At 35.8% G+C, this 21,182-nt stretch overlaps 1 protein-coding gene across 1 annotated transcript; it reads left to right on the top strand.

Moving 5' to 3' along the window:
- The first annotated feature begins 2,579 nt into the window (after window positions 1-2,579).
- On the top strand, window positions 2,580-12,927 carry LOC132179751 (ubiquitin-conjugating enzyme E2 variant 1B-like). The gene is made up of 6 exons (XM_059592516.1): window positions 2,580-2,778; window positions 9,036-9,175; window positions 11,634-11,759; window positions 11,836-11,962; window positions 12,424-12,487; window positions 12,641-12,927. Exons 1-5 carry the CDS (start codon window positions 2,751-2,753, stop codon window positions 12,480-12,482), a joined length of 480 nt encoding a protein of 159 aa, XP_059448499.1. The 5' UTR covers window positions 2,580-2,750; the 3' UTR covers window positions 12,483-12,487; window positions 12,641-12,927.
- The last annotated feature ends 8,255 nt before the right edge of the window (window positions 12,928-21,182 follow it).

The following is a 21,182-nucleotide window of genomic DNA, read 5'->3' as shown; positions in this document are numbered from 1 at the left end:
ATAAAAAAATCAAAAAAATAAAAAGGGGTGGCTGCCCAACCCAGACTGGCCACCACCTCAGTTTAGCTTAGGAGTGGCTTCGGCCACCCCCAAGGGCCAAAAAAAATAAATAATTTTTTTTTTTTTTTTTTTTTTTTTTTTTTTTAGATTTGACCCTTGGGGTGGCCGAACTATTGGATTCTAAAGGATCATAGGATCTTGTATAATTAATCTCAGGAATGATTTCTCCCGTTAGGGTAGAAATCCTGTGAAGATCAAGAGAACTTGAAAAACACCCACTCCCAATTACGTAAAACTAACGTACATATATTGAAATTGTAGGAATAGAATTTGTGTTCTCATAGGACTCTATTTATAGAGTCCCAACTCAACTCTTCACCAAGAGTTGTATCTCTTAACCGGTTACCTCAATTGGAAGTTATATTACTTTCCTGTATATTTATACAGTCTGGTATGGGGATGGCCATACTTATAATAGTGTGATTACCCTATGCACCTTCATCTCCCACTTGATCATACTATTATGATCGGTAATAAAACCCTAGTTGTACATGTTTACCTTTGGTACCATAAAACATGTCAACTCCTTATCTGCTACCTCTTGCAGACAATAATCAGATCATAACATCTTTGATGTGTACACACTTATGTTATTTCATCTGATTGCACCTTTTTACCATATGTGTCATTCTGATGACATACTAGTGGTGACTTTACTTGCTATATAATCTAAGCAAATAACATTAATTATCCATAGTTGGGAATACAGTCCACACCCAAACTACAATTAATGATTTTTACGTAGTAACCATATGTAAACTTGTATTCAATTTTTCATTCAATTTCTTATCTCCAAGGTTATCCCTATTTGAGATTTATATTGACACTTCTTTCTGATGACTATCAGTATACAGATATTATACCAAACTTAACATAATGCCTTTAAGTGGACTTTACATTTATGTCAGTTTATAATGTTTGTTATTCACAAGTGTCATTCACCCAAGAATGTTTATTACATTTAATGAGGCAAAAGAAACGCATACCATCATTCATTCAGGCGTTCCCTGAATCCTTTTGATTATGCTGTTTTTACCATTAGTTAAGCATGATTAACAAGGTAGTAATAATTTTGCCTCATGCCAACTCTCATTTGTAAAACCTACAGATTGGCGTCAGATCATGACATGGCTTTACGTGCGCACATTTTCGTCATCTTATCTGACCGCATCCTTTACCATATACTTCCTTACCGATAGCATATTAGAGATGACTTCATTTTGCTATCTCTCAAACGAATGGCATGAATTCTCCATGGTTGGGAGTATAGTCCACACTCATTCCACAATTGATGACTTTAGCCGTACACAAAACCATGTGTCGACCTACGCTAAATTTTTTATCAAGTACTTCCTTCAAAGCTATTATTCCTATGGTTTTTCTTGATACACCTTATTAGAGTCTTATTACACCTTTTGAGCATAGATATTACTTAATCTCAACATAATGCCTTTCAGTGGACTTTACATTTATGTGAGATGTAATATTCGATCCTCATTAGTGTCATCTGCCCTTAACTGACCAATTACGAACCACCCCCCAGAGCCATGGGGTGGCTTCCACCCCTTTTTATTTTTTTGATTTCTTTATTAATCTTTTTATATTCTGATTTTAATTTTAAAATTAAAAAAAAAATCAAATAATAAAAAATTGCAAATGGTCATGTGCCTTTTGCCACATATGAATTAGATGGGCCAATTGTGGAAAATTTCTTGCATTGTACATTTCCCATATAGTAAATCACTTGAACTCTCCATCAGGACACGTTGGCATAGATTTTTTTTTTTTTTTTTTACATGTCCACAAATGATATACGAGTCACATCTTGTTTTTATAAAAAGAAAAAATTGATAAAATTTATTTATTTTTAACAATTTTTACATAGTCAATTAATGAATTTATTATTATTTTTTTCTAATAAAAAAGGTAAGCGCACCCTTAAGATCAGTCAAATCATAGCTTAATCGCCCGCCCCATTAAGGCATCAATAAGAACCAAAGTAATTTATACTAATCAGACATGTAAATTCTTCATTACGAAAATGCAAATCCACACCCTATTATTTACCTAACCACTTGAGCATTTCCTTAAGCCATTGAACTACCACCTTTGATAGTAATAAATTTACTATTGAATTTATGTAAACTCAAATTCATAAACAAGAGAAACACAAGAGTGACTTGTAACATTACTCAAATTGTGCATCCAATAAAATTCGGTTTAGAAAAACCCAAAAATATTAATGAAATGGCCTATTTATGATATGGGAAAAATGCTAAAAGGTTAATTAACAAAATTAAAAGTTTAATAACAATTTAAAGGACAACAAATTGGAAGAAAATCATTTGCAAAAGGGCACATTCAGTACTCGTGGTCTCGTCTCGTGTATATATTCTCCGAATGAGCGTACGTGGCACCGCGGCCGCCTACTAAAAATAATTAAAAATATTTTCCAAAAAAAGAATCCTAATTTCGAAGGTGTAGAATAACAGCAGATAGACTTCGCACAGAAAATAATTTCTTTCTGTCTGCCAGTCCTTTAATCCCTGCTCTTGTTGGTCCATGGTACATGTGTAGGAGGTGGACCTTCGCAGTTTGCGACAACAAGAGTTGGACTTTCGTTCTTCATCCCGAGTACATCTTCTCATCCTCCTTCTCTCTCTACTATTCAGAAACCCTAGCTGGGTCAAATGGGCTCTGAGGGATCTAGTGTTGTCGGTAAACTAAGATTCCCACTCTACTGTTGTTATTATTTATTTATTTACTTTTTTGTCGATCATGCGGTTGTTGCCATTTAGTTTGTAAATTTCTGTGGGAGTTTTGATGGGATTTTCTTAGTATTCTGTTTTGTGTTGCTGCGGATGTTACATAGGGATTTGGATTGGTTTTGTTTCTAAAATATGGGTTCTTTTCTTGGTTTGATTTGGTACGATTTGGGTTTGAAGAATTTGATTGTTTCTTGCTGAGTTTTGAGGTGTTCAGCTTTGGCAAATGCCTAGCAGAGGAAGTTTAGGATTTGTGGTGTTTGTGGGTTGAATTTTGAGGTTTGTCATATAACAGTATTGGGTATTAATTTCTTTCTTTTCCGCTAGAGTGGGTCGGGAGGGTGATGACAGCCTTTGTTGGATGCCCTGAAGAAGAAGATCTTTTGAGGTTAAAACTTCCTAATGGTGCCTCCCCTTTCCCTTGGAAGAGGGTTTGGAGGACTAAGGCTTCTTAGAAGTCGGCTTTCTTTACATGGACAGCTTCCCTTAGGAAAATTCTTACTTTTGGATTATCTTTGCATGCGTCATATCATAGTGATAGTTTGGTGTTGTATATGTTAAAAGGATTGGATAAACTCCGGGTCATATATGTCTTCATTGTGATGTCACTAGAGAGTTGTGGATTATGGTTTTTCAGATGTTTGGGGTAGAGTGGGTTATGCCTAAACAGGTGGTAGACCTTTTGGCGTGTTGTCATAGTGGGGTTTACCAGAATGACAACATTATTGTTTAGAATGCAATTCCTTCCTTCTTATGTAGTACATATGGGGAGAAAAAAAATGCTTGAAGCTTCAATGATCAAGAGAGAACGAGCGCGGATCTACAGAGTGGAGCTTTGCTACCGCTTTACCTCGTGTCTCTAGCTATGCAGAGTTTTGTTCTCTTTTTTCTTGTTCTTGATTTGTTGAATGTTTTCTCTTATATAATTTCTGTGTATTTGGGTTGTGTCCCTTGCACGTCTAATGAATTTCCTCTTCTTATCACCAAAAAAAGAAAAGAAAAAATTATTAAGATTTGTCATTAGGAGTGTGCCTCGTCTATTTTGGCTTTACTTGCATTGATTAGAAGGTATGCACGCCAATGGTGATGGCAATTGGATGTGTTTGCTATGCTAAATCTTTATAATTTAGATCTCCCATGAAAGTTTGATGCTATAGTAATTCTTTTTTTAAATGGTTTTGCAGAATATGAATAGTGGATTTCAGGCTGATACACTAATTATTGATGGCAAAAATTAAAGCAATGTTATTTTCATGCTAATAGATAGGTGAATTCCAACACATTAGTTTGGTGTTGAATTCAAAATGGTTGGGGTTATTGGAATTTTAAATACTTGATCAATAAATGGGGTGAATTTTTTATTATTTTTTTATTTTTTATGAAATCGCATTAAATTTATGGTTCTGCCATCTATGAAGCACAAATGTTTTTTTGGTTTTACTTAATGAAGCCTAATATGTACCACAAGAACATAATGCTTCCGTCAAATATTAATAATTGGTATGGAATTAATTGAGCTGGTTCTCGCCAGTGTCTATGGGCCCACTTCAGATGTTGGCCTTTGATTGCTTTGGGAGGAGCTAGCAGGTCTAGCTTCGCGGTGGGATATCCCTTGGTGTATTGGGGGTGATTTCAACGTCTCTGGTTGCCCTAATGAGAGATTGGGGGCTAATTCCTCTCCCACTGTGGAAGAATTTTTAGAATTTATCTTTGAGCAGTGTGTTATGGATATACCTCTCCAGGGTAGAAGTTTCACCTGGTCCAACAATTGGGACTCCCCCTCTTTGTATAGAATTGATAGATTTCTCATCTTTCTCCTGCTTGAGAGTCTCATTTCTTGGTTGTTACTTAGATTAGGCTACCCAAGTTCTTCTAACAAAAGTTGCAACTCTATAGAGAAGCTGGTTAGCAATGGCGTTACCTCCTCCAATCCGTCGGATATCAAGGAGCATAAAATTAATTTTTACTCTTAGCTCTACTCCGAGAGTAAGCATTGGCGCCCGGATGTGGATGGCCTCCCTTTTCATTTGGTCGGAACGAGCTTTCGAGGAAAGGGAGGTCTATGAGGTAGTAAAAGACATGAATGAGGATAAGGCTCAGAGTCCAGTTGGCTTTCCTATGGCTTTTTGCTTTACTTGCTAGGGAGATGTGGTTTTGGGGAGAAGTGGTGGAAGTGGATTGCTCATTGCATATCTATAGTTCGGTTCTCAATTGGTTAATGGTAAGCCCAATGGATTCTTCAATAGCATTGGTGGTTTGAGACAAGGAGACCCTCTTTGGACCCCCTTTTTGAGATTTTTATGGGAGCTTTGAGTCGCATGATGGCATCGGCGGTGAATGCGGGCTTTATTTTTGGTATTTTCGGTGGGGGGCTAGGAGTGATGATCTTGTTTCTACATCCCATCTCTTTTTTGTAGATGATACACTCATTTTATGTTGGACTGCGCCAGGCCAGATTCAATACTTAAGATGTGTCCTCCTTTGTTTTGAAACTGCCTGAAGACTAACTTGGCTAGATAGAAATTGGTTCCGGTGGGTTATGTTCCCAATGTGAGTGGGTTGGCTCGTAGGGTTTCTTCCTTGCCTTTGAAATATTTGGGTCTCCATTTGGGTGCTGTGCTCCGTTTAAGGTTAAGTCTGTTTGGGATTCTATCATTGAGAAAATGAAGAGAAAATTAGCTGGTTGGAAAAGACTTTACTTGTCTAATGGTGGTTGAGTAACGTTGGTTAAGAGCACTATGTCTAACTTTCCTACCTATTTTCTCTCACTTTTCCCTATCCCGGTAAGTGTACCTAATCGGTTAGAAAAATTGCAGATGGTTTTTTTGTGGAGTGGTTTGGATGATGTGCCAAAATTCTATCTTCTTACTTGTAAGAAGGTTTGCTCTCCTATCCGTTTAAGAGGGTTAGGGATCAGGAACTTGTCTATGTTCAATCAAGCCCTCTTGGGTAAGTGGTTGTAGAGGTTTGTTTTGGAGAGAGCGGCCTTTTGGCACCAGATTGTGGATAAAAGTATGGGAATTTGGTGGGGGTTGGTGTACTAATGGGTCAATGGAGCTTATGGGGTGAGCCTTTGGAAACACATTAGGAGAGGGTGGGATATCTTCTGTAATTTTACTAGCGTGGAGGTGGGTGATGATGGCTCTCATACCAATTTTTGGCATTATATTTGGTGTGGAGATCGTCCTTTAAAGGTTTCTTTTCCCGAGTTATTTTGTCTTGCTAGGAATAGGGATGCAATGGTGGTTGATATTAGAAGTGTTAGTAGTGATACAACTCATTAGGACAATAACTTCACCAGGTTGGTGCGTAGTGCGTGATTGGGACGTGGACTCTGTCTCCTCTTTCTTCAATGTTTTGTACTATGCTAGAGTGGATCGGGAAGGTGATGATAGCCTTTGTTGGAGGTCCTCAAGAAGATCTTTTGTGGTTAAAACTTTATATAAGGTTCTCCTTCCTAATGGTGTTTCCCCTTTCCCTTGGAAGAGTGGTTGGAGGACTAAGGCTTCTTAGAAGTTGGCTTTCTTTACATGGACAGCTTCCCTTGCAAAAATTCTTACTTTGGATAATCTCCGCAAGCGTCACATCTTAGTGATCGATTGGTGTTGTATGTGTAAAAAGTGGGAAAACTCTAGGTCATCTCTTTCTTCATCGTGATATCGCTAGAGAGCTATGGATTGTGGTTTTTCAGATGTTTGGGCTAGAGTGGTTATGCCTAAATGGGTGGTAGACCTTTTGGCGTTTTGGTATTGGGGCCTTAGGTGGAAAATTTTTTTGTTTAAGAGTGCAATTCAATCCTTATTTGGTGCATATGGGGAGAAAGAAATGCTCGAAGCTTCAATGATCAAGAGAGAACGAGTCCAGTTCTATGGACATGTCTTCTCAAAACCTTATTTGAGTGGAGCTTTGCTACCTCTTTACCCTGTGTCTCTAGCTATGCAGAGTTTTGTTCTCTTTTTTCTTGTTCTTGATTTGTTGGGTGTTGTCTTTTGTATACTTTCTGTTTATTTGGGTTGTGTCCCTTGCACGTCTAATGAATTTCCTTTACTTATCACCCAAAAAAAAAAAAAAAAAAAATTATTAGGATTTGTCATTAGGAGTGCCTCGTCTATTTTGGTTCTAGGATAAATTGCAGCACTTGCTACTTTGTGTTGGTTTATGTTGCATTGACTAGAAGGTATGCACCCCAATGGTGATGGCCATTGGATGTGTTTGCTATGCTAGTAATCTTTATACTTCGATCTCCTGTGAAAGTTTGATGCTATAGTAATTCTTTTATAATGGTTTTGCACAATAAAAATAATGGATTTCATGCTGATACACTAATTATTGATGGCTTAAAATTAAAATAATATTTGGTGTTGAATGAAAAATTGTTGTTAATGGAATTTTAAATACTTCATAAATATATTTGGGCTTTAAGCTGATGTTTGCTTTGTCTTCCTTTTACTCATTTTGAACCTATCTTCTAAACTTTAACCTAGGTTAGTTCCAGCAAGTTTTGCTTTTCTGTGAAGTATAGGGAAACCAGATATTACATTTGTCTTGAAAGACATACATCCCTTAATCTTATTTTGGGGCCACATACATGGTTACATTCAGAGGTTTGCTGCCAAGGATCTGATAGAGATGTATAACCAAGTTTGTGGCATCATAGAGAAGGCAAGTTGAAATGAAGTTATCAAATGGGTGAGCCTACATTTTGAAATGCTTCTAATCTGACGGTCATGTTCTTCTCATATGATGTATCAAGTTGCAACTCATGGTAGACCCCTTGTCAGAGTGAGCATGATAACTGGGATACTGTGGCACCCTCAGGTTACCGTGACTCCATATACCTCATTCTGGTCTGTGGTTCTTGCATGTAATCATGCATTGACAATGGAGCTACGGGGAGGACCACATTTCACAACACTTTCTTTAGCAGGAGAGTAGAGAAACAAGGTGGAAGGGCAATAAATAGGTGACATTTAGAGGCTGAATGAAGGGCCTGGAAGGATTTCATTCTGTGGATGCTGTCACGCCCAGAATGACTAAATAATAGTCGATGGTCGCTTGTTCACTAAGCATATTCACTTCATGATGCTGGTCAATATGTAGTGCAACAAATTGTGAAAACAAATTCCTGTTGAAGGAGCACCATGGCTGATGTTAGACACTGTAATCAAGGAAAACTGTACTTCTCAACTCTCCTTTAAGTTCACTATGGATAACATGAGGAAGCGCATATCATAGTGGTATAGTAATGTTGCATGTGCAAGAAGAGGGGGGAATCTATTGATCACTTCTTACCCCACTAGGATTGCTAGTTCCTTTTGGGATTCTAGTTTTAGTTTTTTTGGGTTAGATTGGGTCATGCCTAGACGAGTCGTAGGCCTCTTCGCCTGTTGGAGAGGGCAATCCGGTAGTCCTCATAGTACAATAGTGTGGAAGTAGGTTCCGTCTTGCCTCATGATGTATCTGGAGAGAAAGAAATGATCGAAGTTTTGAAGACCATGAGAAATTGGTGGAATTAAAAGCTTTTTTCTTCAATACCCTTTACCAATGGACAGCTGCCCTAAATTGCTTTCATTTTTCTAGCTTTTGTTATTTTGTTATATCTTTTTTCTTCTTTTGATTTGGTATTTCTCTTGTATGTTTCTTGTGTGCCTGGGTTGCACTGTTGCGCTTTTTAATGAACTTCAATTACTAATCAAAAGAAAAAAGGAACTTCAATTACTTGCATATATAAAAGTAGAAGTCTCGATGCCCTAGTGTTACAAACATAATGGTAGTGTGAGATTTTTGTGACTATTTAACTGATAGTTTTCCCTGATTGTTTTTGGAATTATTGTCGAAAATGTTGTGAAAAAGAACTTGGTGTCCTTGTGTTGCTAATGGAATGATACTGCACGATCTCTTATAACCATCCCACAGGTGGTTGGCCATAACTTAGAGCTTCAAGTTCTTCTTGCTTGTAATCTCATACTGAGATGTTTCTGAATTTGTAAAAGCAGTACTGAATCAAGATAAATTTGATGCAACTGAATCTTAATGTAGTTTCTACGTTTGCCTTTTTTCTTCTTCTGAAAACTGGAATGAATATGCATTTGACAATCTTCATCAGTCAGTATAACTATCTCATTGGCAAATTTTTCATAGTAGCGTATATTTTATGATACATGCATGGGTGGATTATAACTATTTGATTGAAATTTGTGGTCATTACAGTTCCTAGGAATTTCAGATTACTGGAAGAACTTGAGAGAGGTGAAAAAGGAATTGGGGATGGAACTGTCAGCTATGGAATGGATGATGCTGATGATATATTCATGCAGTCGTGGACAGGGACTGTCATTGGTCCCTCCAATGTAGGTTTTTTTTTTTTTTTTTTTTTTTTATCCCTTTTCTTTCCTTTTCTCTTCTTTGCCCATCGTTTCTATATATGTTTTGTACTTCGGGTGTGTGTGCACTGCCTGCCTTTACTTATTCTTAAAATCAATGTGACCAGTCTTGTACTAATGACCATCTTTCAAATGGGATACTTTGTTTAACTATGTAAATATGGACATGTTAATTGTAGACAAGTAGACAGTAGAAAGGTAGACTGATTGAGTGCTTTAGAAGAATGTAAAAACACTGGGGCTTTTATTGGACGAGAGAGAGAGGTGTGCTCTAATTAGATTGGACTGGCAGTATTATTAAATTCATGCTGCAAATCAGATTTTGGCATTATATTGAATTATAGCCATAGTCAACCATCCGTTGCATACCGGCTGTAGTTGACATGCTGAGTGTGGAGTCCTAGCAGACGTGCTTTAATTAGATTGTACTGGTGGTATTATTAGATTCATGCTGCAAATCAGATGGTTGGCATTATATTGTATTAATAGCCTGTAGTTGACATGATTAAGAGAGAGAGAGAGAGCAGATGTGCTTTAATTAGATTGGACTGGCAGTATTATTAGATTCATGCTGCAAATCAGATGGTTGGCATTATATTGAATTATAACATAGTCAACCACCTGTTGTGTACCGGCTGTAGTTGACACGCTGAATAATTGTCTGAAGTTCAAGCGTTAATTGCTTGCTTTGGGTTCTTCTGTTGTGGGACCCGGCAGCTTTTGTTATTATATATGAGTGTCAAGACACTATTAAGGAGTAAGGAGAATGATCTATCCTCAATTTTTTTTTTTTTTTTTTTTGTTTTTTGTTTCATATTATGCCATACGTCCAATCCTAGTTGAAGCTACCCCTTAAAAAGACTTTCTGATTTTCAGAAATTCATCATATGAATTTCATTTTCAATAGAAGAGACCACTGGGCCTCAGCGAACATGGTAAAGTAATAAGGTTGGGTGGCAGCGGGTATTAGGTTCTACTACTATGTAAAGCAAAAGATGAAAAATAAATACCTTTTTTTTTTTTGATAAGTAAATATGATATAAAAGAGCGCAGAGGGGCGCAACCCACATACACGGGAAGTATAAAAGAGAGCGCCTAAGAGGGAGAAAAATGAAAAAGAAAATCAGAGAAGCTAATTTCAATAGGAGCTAGCCAAGCGGCCGTCCAGGAATACAAAGTAAAGAAGAAAAAATGAGTCAATTTCTCTATAGTCCTAGTGGAGTTCTCAAAGCATCTAGCATTCCTTTCATTCCAAATACACCACATAAGGCACAAAGGGATCATCTTCCACACTACCGCGCTTCATGAACTTCCTCCCGACCACCAACAATCGTACAAGCCCCTCACCTTGCAATAAATACCTTTTAAATAGTTAAAATCCCTTTGGCAGATTGACAACAGTTCTTTTCTATCCAAGCTCTACTTTCTTTGTTCTATCACCGTGTCGTGGGACTTCTCTGGTAAGTTTCTCGCAGGCATATCCAGTCTGTATCTGTTTTGTCACCTACTCTTTGGGACTCTCGTTGTAGTGATTTCCAATTGCACATAATGTATCAAGGACTTGAACTCTAAAATTCTTTTGTTTTTAAGCAGTAGATACTAATATCCGTGATACATATTAATATAGTGAGGTTCAGAACCTTGATATCCTCTTAAGTAGTTATCTTAGCCATATATAGCTACCATTAATTGCAATCAAAACTTTTACCAAGATCACAAAATCCATTTCTCTTTTTATTTGAGGATTGTTTAACCTTCTGTCTTTTGCTTCCATTTTGTGATCCTGAAGACAATATCCATTGAATTTGGTGGCTCGCCTTAAATTTGTAATCTTTGTATTACACATGGCCCCAGAAATTGGTCATGATTGGGGCTGAAAGAACACCTTAAAAGGTGCAAGTTTCAGTTATCATCTGTTTCTTTCTCTCTTTTGTTAAAAAATGATAATAATAATAATAATAATAATAATTTGCGGAAAAATAGATACGCAGCATGGATAAAGAATTGAGAGACATAATTATTTGTATATGTGATGGTATCCTCCTGACCCTGCTTTTATGTGGAATCTCCATGTTCTATAACACTTCAATTTATAAATAATTATCCAACCCAGGTTTTCTGTAATTTATGTTTAATGTGATAAAGTGTCCTTGCATTTCAAAACACGTGTCAACCATGTGTCTATAAAGTTCTGGTCATAGCTAGGCATTTTCAAACATGTCCAAACACACCAGTATCTGTTAGTTGTAATACAATTGTGAGATGGTTCACCTACAACTAGGAATGTTTCTGATTTTTTATTTCAATTTCTTTTCCTTGGAATTTAGGACCTGATATTTTCACTGATCAACATTATTAGTGTATAATTTTCATTGTTACATCTAAAAGGAGAAGATTGATGTCTTGTTAATCATGCTGCTTTCAGACTGTTCATGAAGGGAGAATCTACCAGTTGAAGCTGTTCTGCGGGAAGGATTATCCAGATAACCCACCAACTGTTAGGTTCCAGACCCGGATAAACATGACTTGTGTCAATCAAGAAACTGGAGTGGTAGGTGATAAGATTCTTAAGGCAATTTATGCTGTCATATGATTGAAGATAAGCTTATGGATGGTCAAATTACCAGGTTGAACCTAGTTTGTTTCCCATGCTTGCTAATTGGCAAAGGGAGTATACAATGGAGGACATATTGACTCAACTGAAGAAAGATATGATGTCTCCCCAAAACCGGAAGCTAACTCAGCCTCCTGAAGGTGTGTCCATTTTACGTCTGATTAATTAATTCTGGCTTATCCTTTGTTTTCTATCTACACCAATCTAATTATAGTACATTAATGCCTTCTAGGAAATGATTTGGTCCATGTTCTTCTCTGCCATCATGGGCCATCTTTTTGTTACCTGCACAAAAATCTTTTTTTATTTTTTTGGTGGGGGGAGAGAGAGAGAGAGAGGAAATGTGGGTTTTGGTTTGAACTGATGGGTTTTGGTTGAGATGGTGATTGAAGCATGTTGTTTATTGGAAATTCATGGGACGAGGCATGAGCAACCTCCTCATGATGTCTATATGTCTTTTAGTTGCTAGGTTTGGATGGGAAGATGTCTAACTATATGGACAGCAGTACAATCCCTGTTTCTATTGATTTGATTATAAAGCTGGCTTTTATTTCTCTTGGATAGATGTTACCTTCAAGCTAATATGTGGATGTATTTTCAGGCAATGAAGAGGGGAGGATCGATCAAAAGGGGCTAGTTCTGAAATGTTGTATTCTTTAAGCCAGGTGAGAGATCAATGAATATGATAAGTGTAAATAATTATATAAATCAGACCGTACCTATTCATGGGCAATGCAGTTGAAAAATGTAATCGGAAAATGCATTTTATTTCTCTTGGATAGATGTTATCTCGAAGTAATGTGTCGATGTTTTTTCAGGCAATGAAGAGGAAAGGATGGATCAAAAGGGGCTAGTTCTGAGATGTTGTTTTCTGTAAGTCAGGTGAGAGAAGAATGTATTCTGTATGTCGGGTGAGAGATGAATGAATATGATAGTGTAAATAATTATATAAATCGGATCATACACCTATTCATGGCCAACGCATTTGAAAATGTAATTAAGGACCAATCTGATATGGAACCTTGAGCAGTTTGACACATTGTCTCGAGTTTACCTTTTTCTCTGATATTGTGTTTTTATAATGTAAGCCCACCTTGAATTGTCAGTTTATTAGTACCTACTCATTGATTGTATTTAGAAATCTGTGTGTTGTTGTTGTCGTCGTCGTCATATGCTATTGCACTTTTAGAGCATGATGCAGCATTTGAGGCCTTGTCTCATGACGTAGTGTATAGTTACTGAATTTCGTAAGTATTTCAATGGCTTTTTTCTCCCTTCTTAAACCAAGGTTACCTGGACTGTAATATATGGAAATGCTTCAGGCTTTGTTACTATCATTTTGCAGAATTTTGGCTATGGCTCCCATCATAAATTTAGGATACCCTGTTTTAACCTTGTTCTACTCCGGCCAGCCTGATCTTCAGATCTTGTAACCATTACTTAGTGTTTTGTTTTTCGGATTACCCTTATAAGTTTTTAGTTTTGCCATTAAGGGCTTAAGTTTTGACATTTATTGAATATTCTATAAATTACTGTAAATTGAATAACTCCAACTCACGATTGTTTGTAGCATTGATTTTGAATTCTGAAAGGAATGTAAACTCAAATATAAAATGGAGGTCATTTTGGTTCATTTAGGAGATATCTTTTATGGTCAAAATCTTGGTGTATTGGGTGGGTGATCACATGAACCATTGTGAGAACACTACAAACTGTAGACTCCGTAATCACTTTGCTTTTAATAAAGGAGATGAAATATCTACTTGAGATAAATTTAATGGAAATTGATTATTTTGAATCTTTGGTTGGAGCATTTTAGTAAAGAGTTACTAGGGTTACTTATCAAAAAAAGTAAAGAGTTACCAGGTTGCGCCACTCTGCTCTTTTTGATATATACAACAATACTCATTAAAAAAAAAAGAAAGAGTTAGTAATATTAAATATATTCAATAAAATATGATTTCAAGAATATAAGAATAATCAAGAAATTAAATTGGAAACTCAAGGATTAAGTGATAGTACAATTGAACATGCGTTAGCTATTGTGTCAATAGAGGTGTCTTGATGTGACCATTCCAATAGCACTCTAGAGAGCCTCGTCAACAATTGTGTCAGCTAGCCGTCTTGACGAGGTCGTTAAAAAAAACCCACTGAAAGCATCATCATTGATGGTGTCAGCTAGAGTTTTTGATGGGTAAAGATATTGAGCACGCCCGGCGTGCTTCAACAGTGAAGCACGCCAGCCGTGATTTTTTTTTTATTATTATTTTATTATTTTAATTTTTTTGAAAAAAAAAAAAAAAAAAAAAAATTTAGCCTGGCGTGCTCTGAATCATGACTCGTTTTTGATACATGATGTGTCATTAGGAATGGCGTCAACAAGATGTCCTAAAACGATAATTTTTAGAGAGCTATGGTAGCAATTCATCCTGACGTCTTTGCTATTACACCGTTGTGTGATTTGCACGAGTTCAAAGGTTTGTCAATGTGCAGGTTAGGGTCATTAGACACGAAGTTTGCTTGGCTGAAGCAGTTGGCCTTCTTGTTTCATTGTGCGCCAAGCGAGTTATTTTGTGGTGACCTTTTTCATTGTAATCTTTTGGGTTTTGATTCAAACCACAAAGTCAATCAACAACCTTAGTCTAGACGAAGTTTTGGTTAAACAGATCGAATAGAAGAATTGTTTAGAGGTTCTAGGAGACCTACTGCATTAGATGGACAAGTGGGCCACTCGTTGAGTACAATAAAGGGTCATTTACAAAGGTTTTGTAAATATGAACTTATTGTAAACTTCTCATTCCTTTATGGTGACTGATTTCCTGTGTGTTGGACTGCCTTAGAATTTTTTACCTTTGCAGGGTTTTTTCTCCACCCCCCCAGGTGATTGTTTGGGACCGAAATTGTTTTTTATTTTTATTTATTTTTTAATTGTTATAAGAACAAGGTTCACTCCATTTAGATTAACCTCCTAATTGTGATCTTTGACCCCGTTATCAATGGCTCATTCACAGTCCTTGTTGGGACCTTTTTATTTTGATGAAAACAATTATGTCTATTGGAAGATTCGCATAAGAGCCTTCCTAGATGAATGTGCCTTTTTGTTTTGATGAAAACAATTATGTCTATTGGAAGATTTGCGTAAGGGCCTTCCTAAAATCTTTGGATGAACGTGTCTGGACTTCCATTGAGAAGGGCTTGAAACGGCCACACTCCTGTGGATGCATGGTCCAAAGATGAGTTAAACGAGTGTGACTGGAATAATAAAGGTCTGACTGTTATTTTCATGGCTGCATTTTTCGAGGAATTCAAGCAAATTTCATTGTGTGAGATTGTTAAGGAAGTAAGGGAAATCCTAGAGGTTACCCATGAAGATACCAAGACCGTAACGAATTCCCAACTTCATATGTTGACATCTAACTTTGAAGAAATTAGAATGAAGTACGGCGAGACATTCGATGAGTTCTATGCTAAGTTGAATGACATTGTCAATTCAAGTTTTAATATTAGGGAGAAGATTTTCGACAATAATAGGATTGTCAAGAAAATATTGAGGTTTTTACCTGAGAGGTTTGGACCTAGAGTGACGGCTATTGAGTGGAGCAAGGATTTGGACTACATAAAAGATGAAGAGCTTCTTAGGTCTCTTTAAACTTATAAATTGTTCTTGGATGAGGCCAAAGAATAAAAATTTGGCATTAAAGACATCTAAAGAAGAAAGTTCATGTCTACTCTGATGAAGACTCAACTGATTTTGAGGATTTGGCTTTGTTAGCAAAAAAGGATTAGAAATAGGAACAACAAGAACCTTGCCTTGAATATCTCTAAAGGGGGATCCAGTGGAGCCTTCCAAGGAAAGAAAGAAAAAGATAAGGACATTCAATGTCATGAATGTAGTGGATACAACCATGTATAGGTTGTGAATGTTCTAATTACAAGAAATCCAAGGGCAAAACAATGAACTTCATCGCTTTCACTGCTTCTGTGAAGAGTGCCGATGGTTCTAGTGAATGGGCGTGTTTGATAAATTTTTTGTTGTGATTTTTTTTTTTTTTTTTTTTGAGTAAGAAGTGCAAGAAGATGTGGGATTGATGGGATATAAAGGTGAAATAAGATATTGACTTTGTGAGAGAATTTAAAAAAAAAAAAAAAAAAAAAAAAAAGAAAAGAAAAGAGGTGTAGTTTTGAAAAGATTTTTTTTTTTTTGAGAAAAGTGAAAATAAGGGGAGGAGAAGAGGGGTTGCCAAACTAGCCCAATGACCTCATGTTCTTGTTGTTGTTGAGACGTGATGAAGAGTCTCAAAATGACACTGATGAGCAGTTTGATCTCCAAGTTGCTTAAAATCAATTTTTCAAGTAATGTGCTAAAATGAAATAGTTGAATAAAATTACACTTACAAAGTTGAACGAAGTTGAGCATGCCAAGGAATCTTTGATTGGTAAAATGTCTCATTTACAAGATTGATTGATTCCTTAAAATTTGAGAATTCTGTGCTTGTTGAAAAAGTGAAGTCTCTAGAAAATGAACTTGAAAATTCTACAATTCAATTGCAAAAAGTTTATAGTGACAAACATGCTTATTTATTGAATTCTCATAAACGTTTTGGTGACAAGTGTGGGTTGGGTTTTAATGTTGGTGCCTCTTCTTCAAAAAACCTACCTATCAACAAAATTTAATCATGTTTAAATTGATTCAATTCCCATTTGTACCTAATGGGTTGAGTCACTCGCTAGTCGCTAAGGCTACGTTTGTTTCAGAGTAAAATATTTTTTGTATTTTTTGGTCTTTTATGCAACTGAAAATTATAGTCAAACCGAAAATAATTTCGGTTTGACAAAAAAAAACTCTTTTAGTTTGGGAAAATTGTTTTCACTTTTAAATTTTATAAACAATTTTTTGAGTTTGAATTTCTCCTTCTCAAACCGCCAAACCATCGCTAGAGTTCACCGAACCTTCGTCGGAGGTTGTCAGAAGTTGCCAATTGTTTTCCACTGTCACTCATTTTCCGTACAAGCCATACGCCGAAAAATATTTTCTGGGAAATCATTTTTTTCTAAAAAATACTTTCTTTGAAAATATTTTTTGTTGAAACAAATAGAGCTTGTTCATGGTATGTGTCTTATATAGGGGTGTGCAGATTAATCGATTACTGATTACCGATCGTCTACCGACTGCGACTGAAATGACATTAACCATCAATTGACAGAAGTCAGTCGGTAATCGGTTAAGATTTTCATATCGATTCTTGGTTCGGTTCGGTAATCGTTAAAACATTTTTCTTATCGGTTTTCGAACTGATCTCATAAGGAATTGATAGTGGGGGTATAAAACGACGTCGTTCCGTTTTTAATTTTTCCTAATATACAATTTATTGAAATCAAAACTACATAGTTTTGGGATGCTATATATACATCTTTTTCTTTCTTTTCCCTAACCCTAAATTAAATCTTTTGATGCCTCCCTCCGCTCTCTCTCCTCTCAAAGTGCTCTCAGTCTCACTTTCTAGCTCTCGCACGCCCCGCTCAGTCTCACTCTCAGCTCTCTCGCAGGATGTCCCTCTCGTCACTCGTAGCTCCCGACCGTCTCTCTTTGGCTCTGTCGTCATCGTGTTTCTCTTCTGTCGTGAGTTTGTGACGGCGTGGTTTGACTCCAGTTGTCGGTGGTGCAACATCCAAGCCTCGTGGTCGTGGGTTGCGTGGTGTTGCAACGTCGGAGCCATGTGGGCTGCACGGTGCTGATCTAACAGTGCTGATTTGACGGTGGTGGTCTAACGATAACCGATTATCCGAACCGTTATTAACCGATTACCGTTTTAACCGAAATTTTTGGAATAATTTATTATCAAAATGTTATCGGTTAATTAATTGAATTAACCAATAATTTTGGTTAATTATCGAAAATAAGGTTATTGGTATCATTATAACCGATACCCACCCCTAGTCTTATGTATGTGAATTGTGAAGTTGAAGGATTTTATTAAAGGGGAAAATACATTTTGTCCCCTTGAAGTATCCTCGGATTTGCGTTTTGGCACCCAATATTTAAAAATCGATGAAAGACCCACAATGTATCTGACGTTGGCAAAAAAACACCATTTGTCCATCAAATCGGTCTATTTGGACGGAAACCAAGTCACGTGCGTGGCACGTGACATTTTTCAACCAAAACTTTCGAAAATGCCATCGGGGGTAAAGTGTAAACATAAATGACTTCGGTGGGGGTAAAGTGTAAACATAAACATAAATATAAAAAATAAAAAATCTAAACTTACAACTTAAAACAAAAATTTTATATCCAAAAAAATAATAATAATAATAATAACAGAAAAAATCAAAAACTGAACTTAAACTAAAAAAAAACTAAACTTAAACTTAAAACAAAAAGTTTATATACAAAATAAAAAATAAATTAAAAAAAAAAAAACTAAACCCCAAACTTACACAAATAAATAAATAAATAAATGTGGGGAGTGGCCGAGCCATTTTGGGGTGGCTCGGCCCCCTCGATTTGGCCAAGGAGGTGGCTTGAATGCCCCCATTCGGCCGGTATGGGGTACCGAACCACCCATGTGTCCCATGGGAGTGGTACAACTACCTCATATGAAACCATCACAAATGGGTTTGGAGATGGCTGAGCCACCCTCATTCGGTCGGTTTGGGGGTAATTTGGCCAAAGGGGATGGCCGAGCCATTCCCCACTTCTTTTTTTTTTTTTTTTTTATTCTTTCTCTCACCTGTTTTCTCTTCTCCCCAAAAATTTTCACAATTTTCAAGAGATCAGTATAAGAATATTCTTTCACAATTTTTAATAAAAAGATATTTGATAAATATGATTGATATTACTATGAGAATATGGTTTTTATACTTAATGTTGGCAAATACGACATTTGTAAAATATAACTGTTGAAAAATATAATTATTATAAGATACAACCATTTCAAAAATATTATAGTTACAAAAATGATTATTTGAGAAATAATAATTGTTGAAAAATTATTGTGCTAAACAAATTGTTGGCTTCTTCCATTGGAAATGCTCTAACACTCAACTCAACTAAAAATTTTTCAACTTTATTCAAAATTTTATATTTTTCAAACAACACAAACATAATCTCAAGTCTTTTTTCTCCTTGATATTCACAATTTTGAATTCAGTTCAGTAGAATAGAAAAAAATCGTAAACTCAAACGAGCTATAAAAGTTTTTGAAGAAAGAGAAAACACTACAAAAATTGTGACAATTTTTGACCAGGGGTTTTTGACGTGTGCTTTCCAACGTTTATTAACGGTTAAAAGGGTGGGTGTCAAAAATCTCATATTTTTGACGTGTCTACAGTGGCACGTCAAAAGTTTTTGACGTTTAAACACAGACACGTCAAAAAGATAATTTTTGACGTGCTAAAACTGAAAAGTCAAAAGTTTTTGACGTGTCAGTTTTGCCACGTCAAAAACTTTTTTGACGTGTCAGTTTTGACACGTGAAAAACTTTTTGACGTGGCAAAACTGACACGTCAAAACGTTTTTGACGTGGCAGTCTTGCCACGTCAAAAAAGTTTTGACGTGCCAAAACTGGCACGTCAAAAACTTTTTGATGTGTCAATTTTGCCACGTCAAAAAGTTTTTGACGTGTCAAAACTGACACGTCAAAAACTTTCTATATATATATATATATATATATATATATTTTTTTATATATTGAAATATTGAAATAATTCCTGATTACAATATTTCCTAATTACAATATTCCAATACAATAAATCCAATTCCAATATTCCAATATTCCAATATTTCTAATATCCAATATTCTAATATTCCAATCAATAATCCATATACATAATCCAATAATTCAATCCACATACATAATCCAATCCATTAATCCACATATTTCGATACATAATCCAAAACCCAATACAATATCAAATATCTAATACATAATCAAATATCTAATACATAATCTAATTAATAATCCACATAATCCAATAATCCAATCCATTATTCCCTTACCCCCTATCGAGTGGTCAAATACAAAACCCGGAGGTTGGCGCTGGTTATTACGACACACCTTACAGGGGCAGTGAATTTTTCCATTAGGGATTCTACAGTTCCTAACTGCAAAGTCCACGAATGATCTACACCCGTCTCTGTATTCCCTTGTACCCCTAAACTTTGTCATCCAACTCTTGTCCATAGCTTTTGTTATTGGAACTGTAAGTGAATAAAATAAATTTAAGTTAATTAGTTAGATGTTATTATCTTTTTTTTTGTGTTTTTCTTTAAGTACATCGTTTCAAATTTTTGTTTATTTTTAACAAAGAAGCACATACATTGAGTATTAATTATAACATCTACATAATCTAAAATTACAAAACCTAAACAAAATTAAGGTCCACAATTAAAAAACATTTGACATGCCACATGGGGACCGTAGATAAAATATATGTGGCTATCTTATGCACTATCTATTTTTTTGTTCTCATTTTTTATGACATTTACATAATCTAAAGTTGTAAGACCTAAATTAATTTTTTTATATATGGGGACCCTAAATAAATTAGTTATAGGTAGCTAGCTAGGTTAAATGTTGGTTTTCTTTCTTCCGTTTATTACAAAATTTAGTTGTTCCTTACTTTCTTTTTATATATATCTTAGCATTTACGAATGTATTCTAAATTTACAAAATCTAACCATTAATTAACGACCAAAATAGATATGCATTTCTTATTTGTCACGATAATGTGCAAAAGCATAACCTACACAAAATATGGGTCTAAATATAAATGCAAATTAATGTTCAAAAAAATTATTTCAAGCTATGAGGATACGTAATTTTGCATGCATGCACGTAAATACATTAAACAATATTTTCACCATAAACAAAACATATATGTAAAACAAGTATACTTGCTTGAAATTAATTAATTAATTAGCTAACATGTAAAAAGAATTTGCTAATATAATACAACAATAATATATAATTGCAATAATTAATTACCTAACAAGTAATACACTGTAAATTGCATATATATATATATATATATATATATATATAAAATCAATAACTATATATATATACCAGATTTTTGAGACTGCGTCGAAGAAGGCTTGGTTGCCGGAAGGAGCAGCGCTGGTGATGGGCGCCAGTGAGAGAGAGAACCACCGAGGGAGAGAGAGAGAGAACACCACCGAGAGAGAGACAACGTGAAAAGACCTGGCTGAGAGAGAGGACGCGGGTGATCACCGAGAGAAATGTTGCAGAGAAAGAAAGAAGAAAATATATTTTGAAAATGGGTTTTGAAAATATGGGTCTGTAGCAAGAAGACGCGGGGGAGAGAAAGAAAGAAGAAAGAAGAAAATATATTTTGAAA

Source organism: Corylus avellana, chromosome ca4, assembly GCF_901000735.1.
Source record: "Corylus avellana chromosome ca4, CavTom2PMs-1.0".
Lineage (NCBI taxonomy): Eukaryota > Viridiplantae > Streptophyta > Magnoliopsida > Fagales > Betulaceae > Corylus > Corylus avellana.
The sequence above is the reverse complement of the archived record's forward strand: the minus strand, read 5'-3'. Positions and strand labels throughout refer to the sequence as shown.

Coding starts and splice junctions, on each gene's coding strand:
- LOC132179751 (XM_059592516.1), top strand. CDS start 2,751: ATGGGCTCTGAGGGATCTAGTGTTGTCG. Junction 9,176..11,633: donor CTGTCATTGGTCCCTCCAAT/GTAGGTTTTTTT, acceptor TGCTGCTTTCAG/ACTGTTCATGAAGGGAGAAT. Junction 11,760..11,835: donor TCAATCAAGAAACTGGAGTG/GTAGGTGATAAG, acceptor TCAAATTACCAG/GTTGAACCTAGTTTGTTTCC.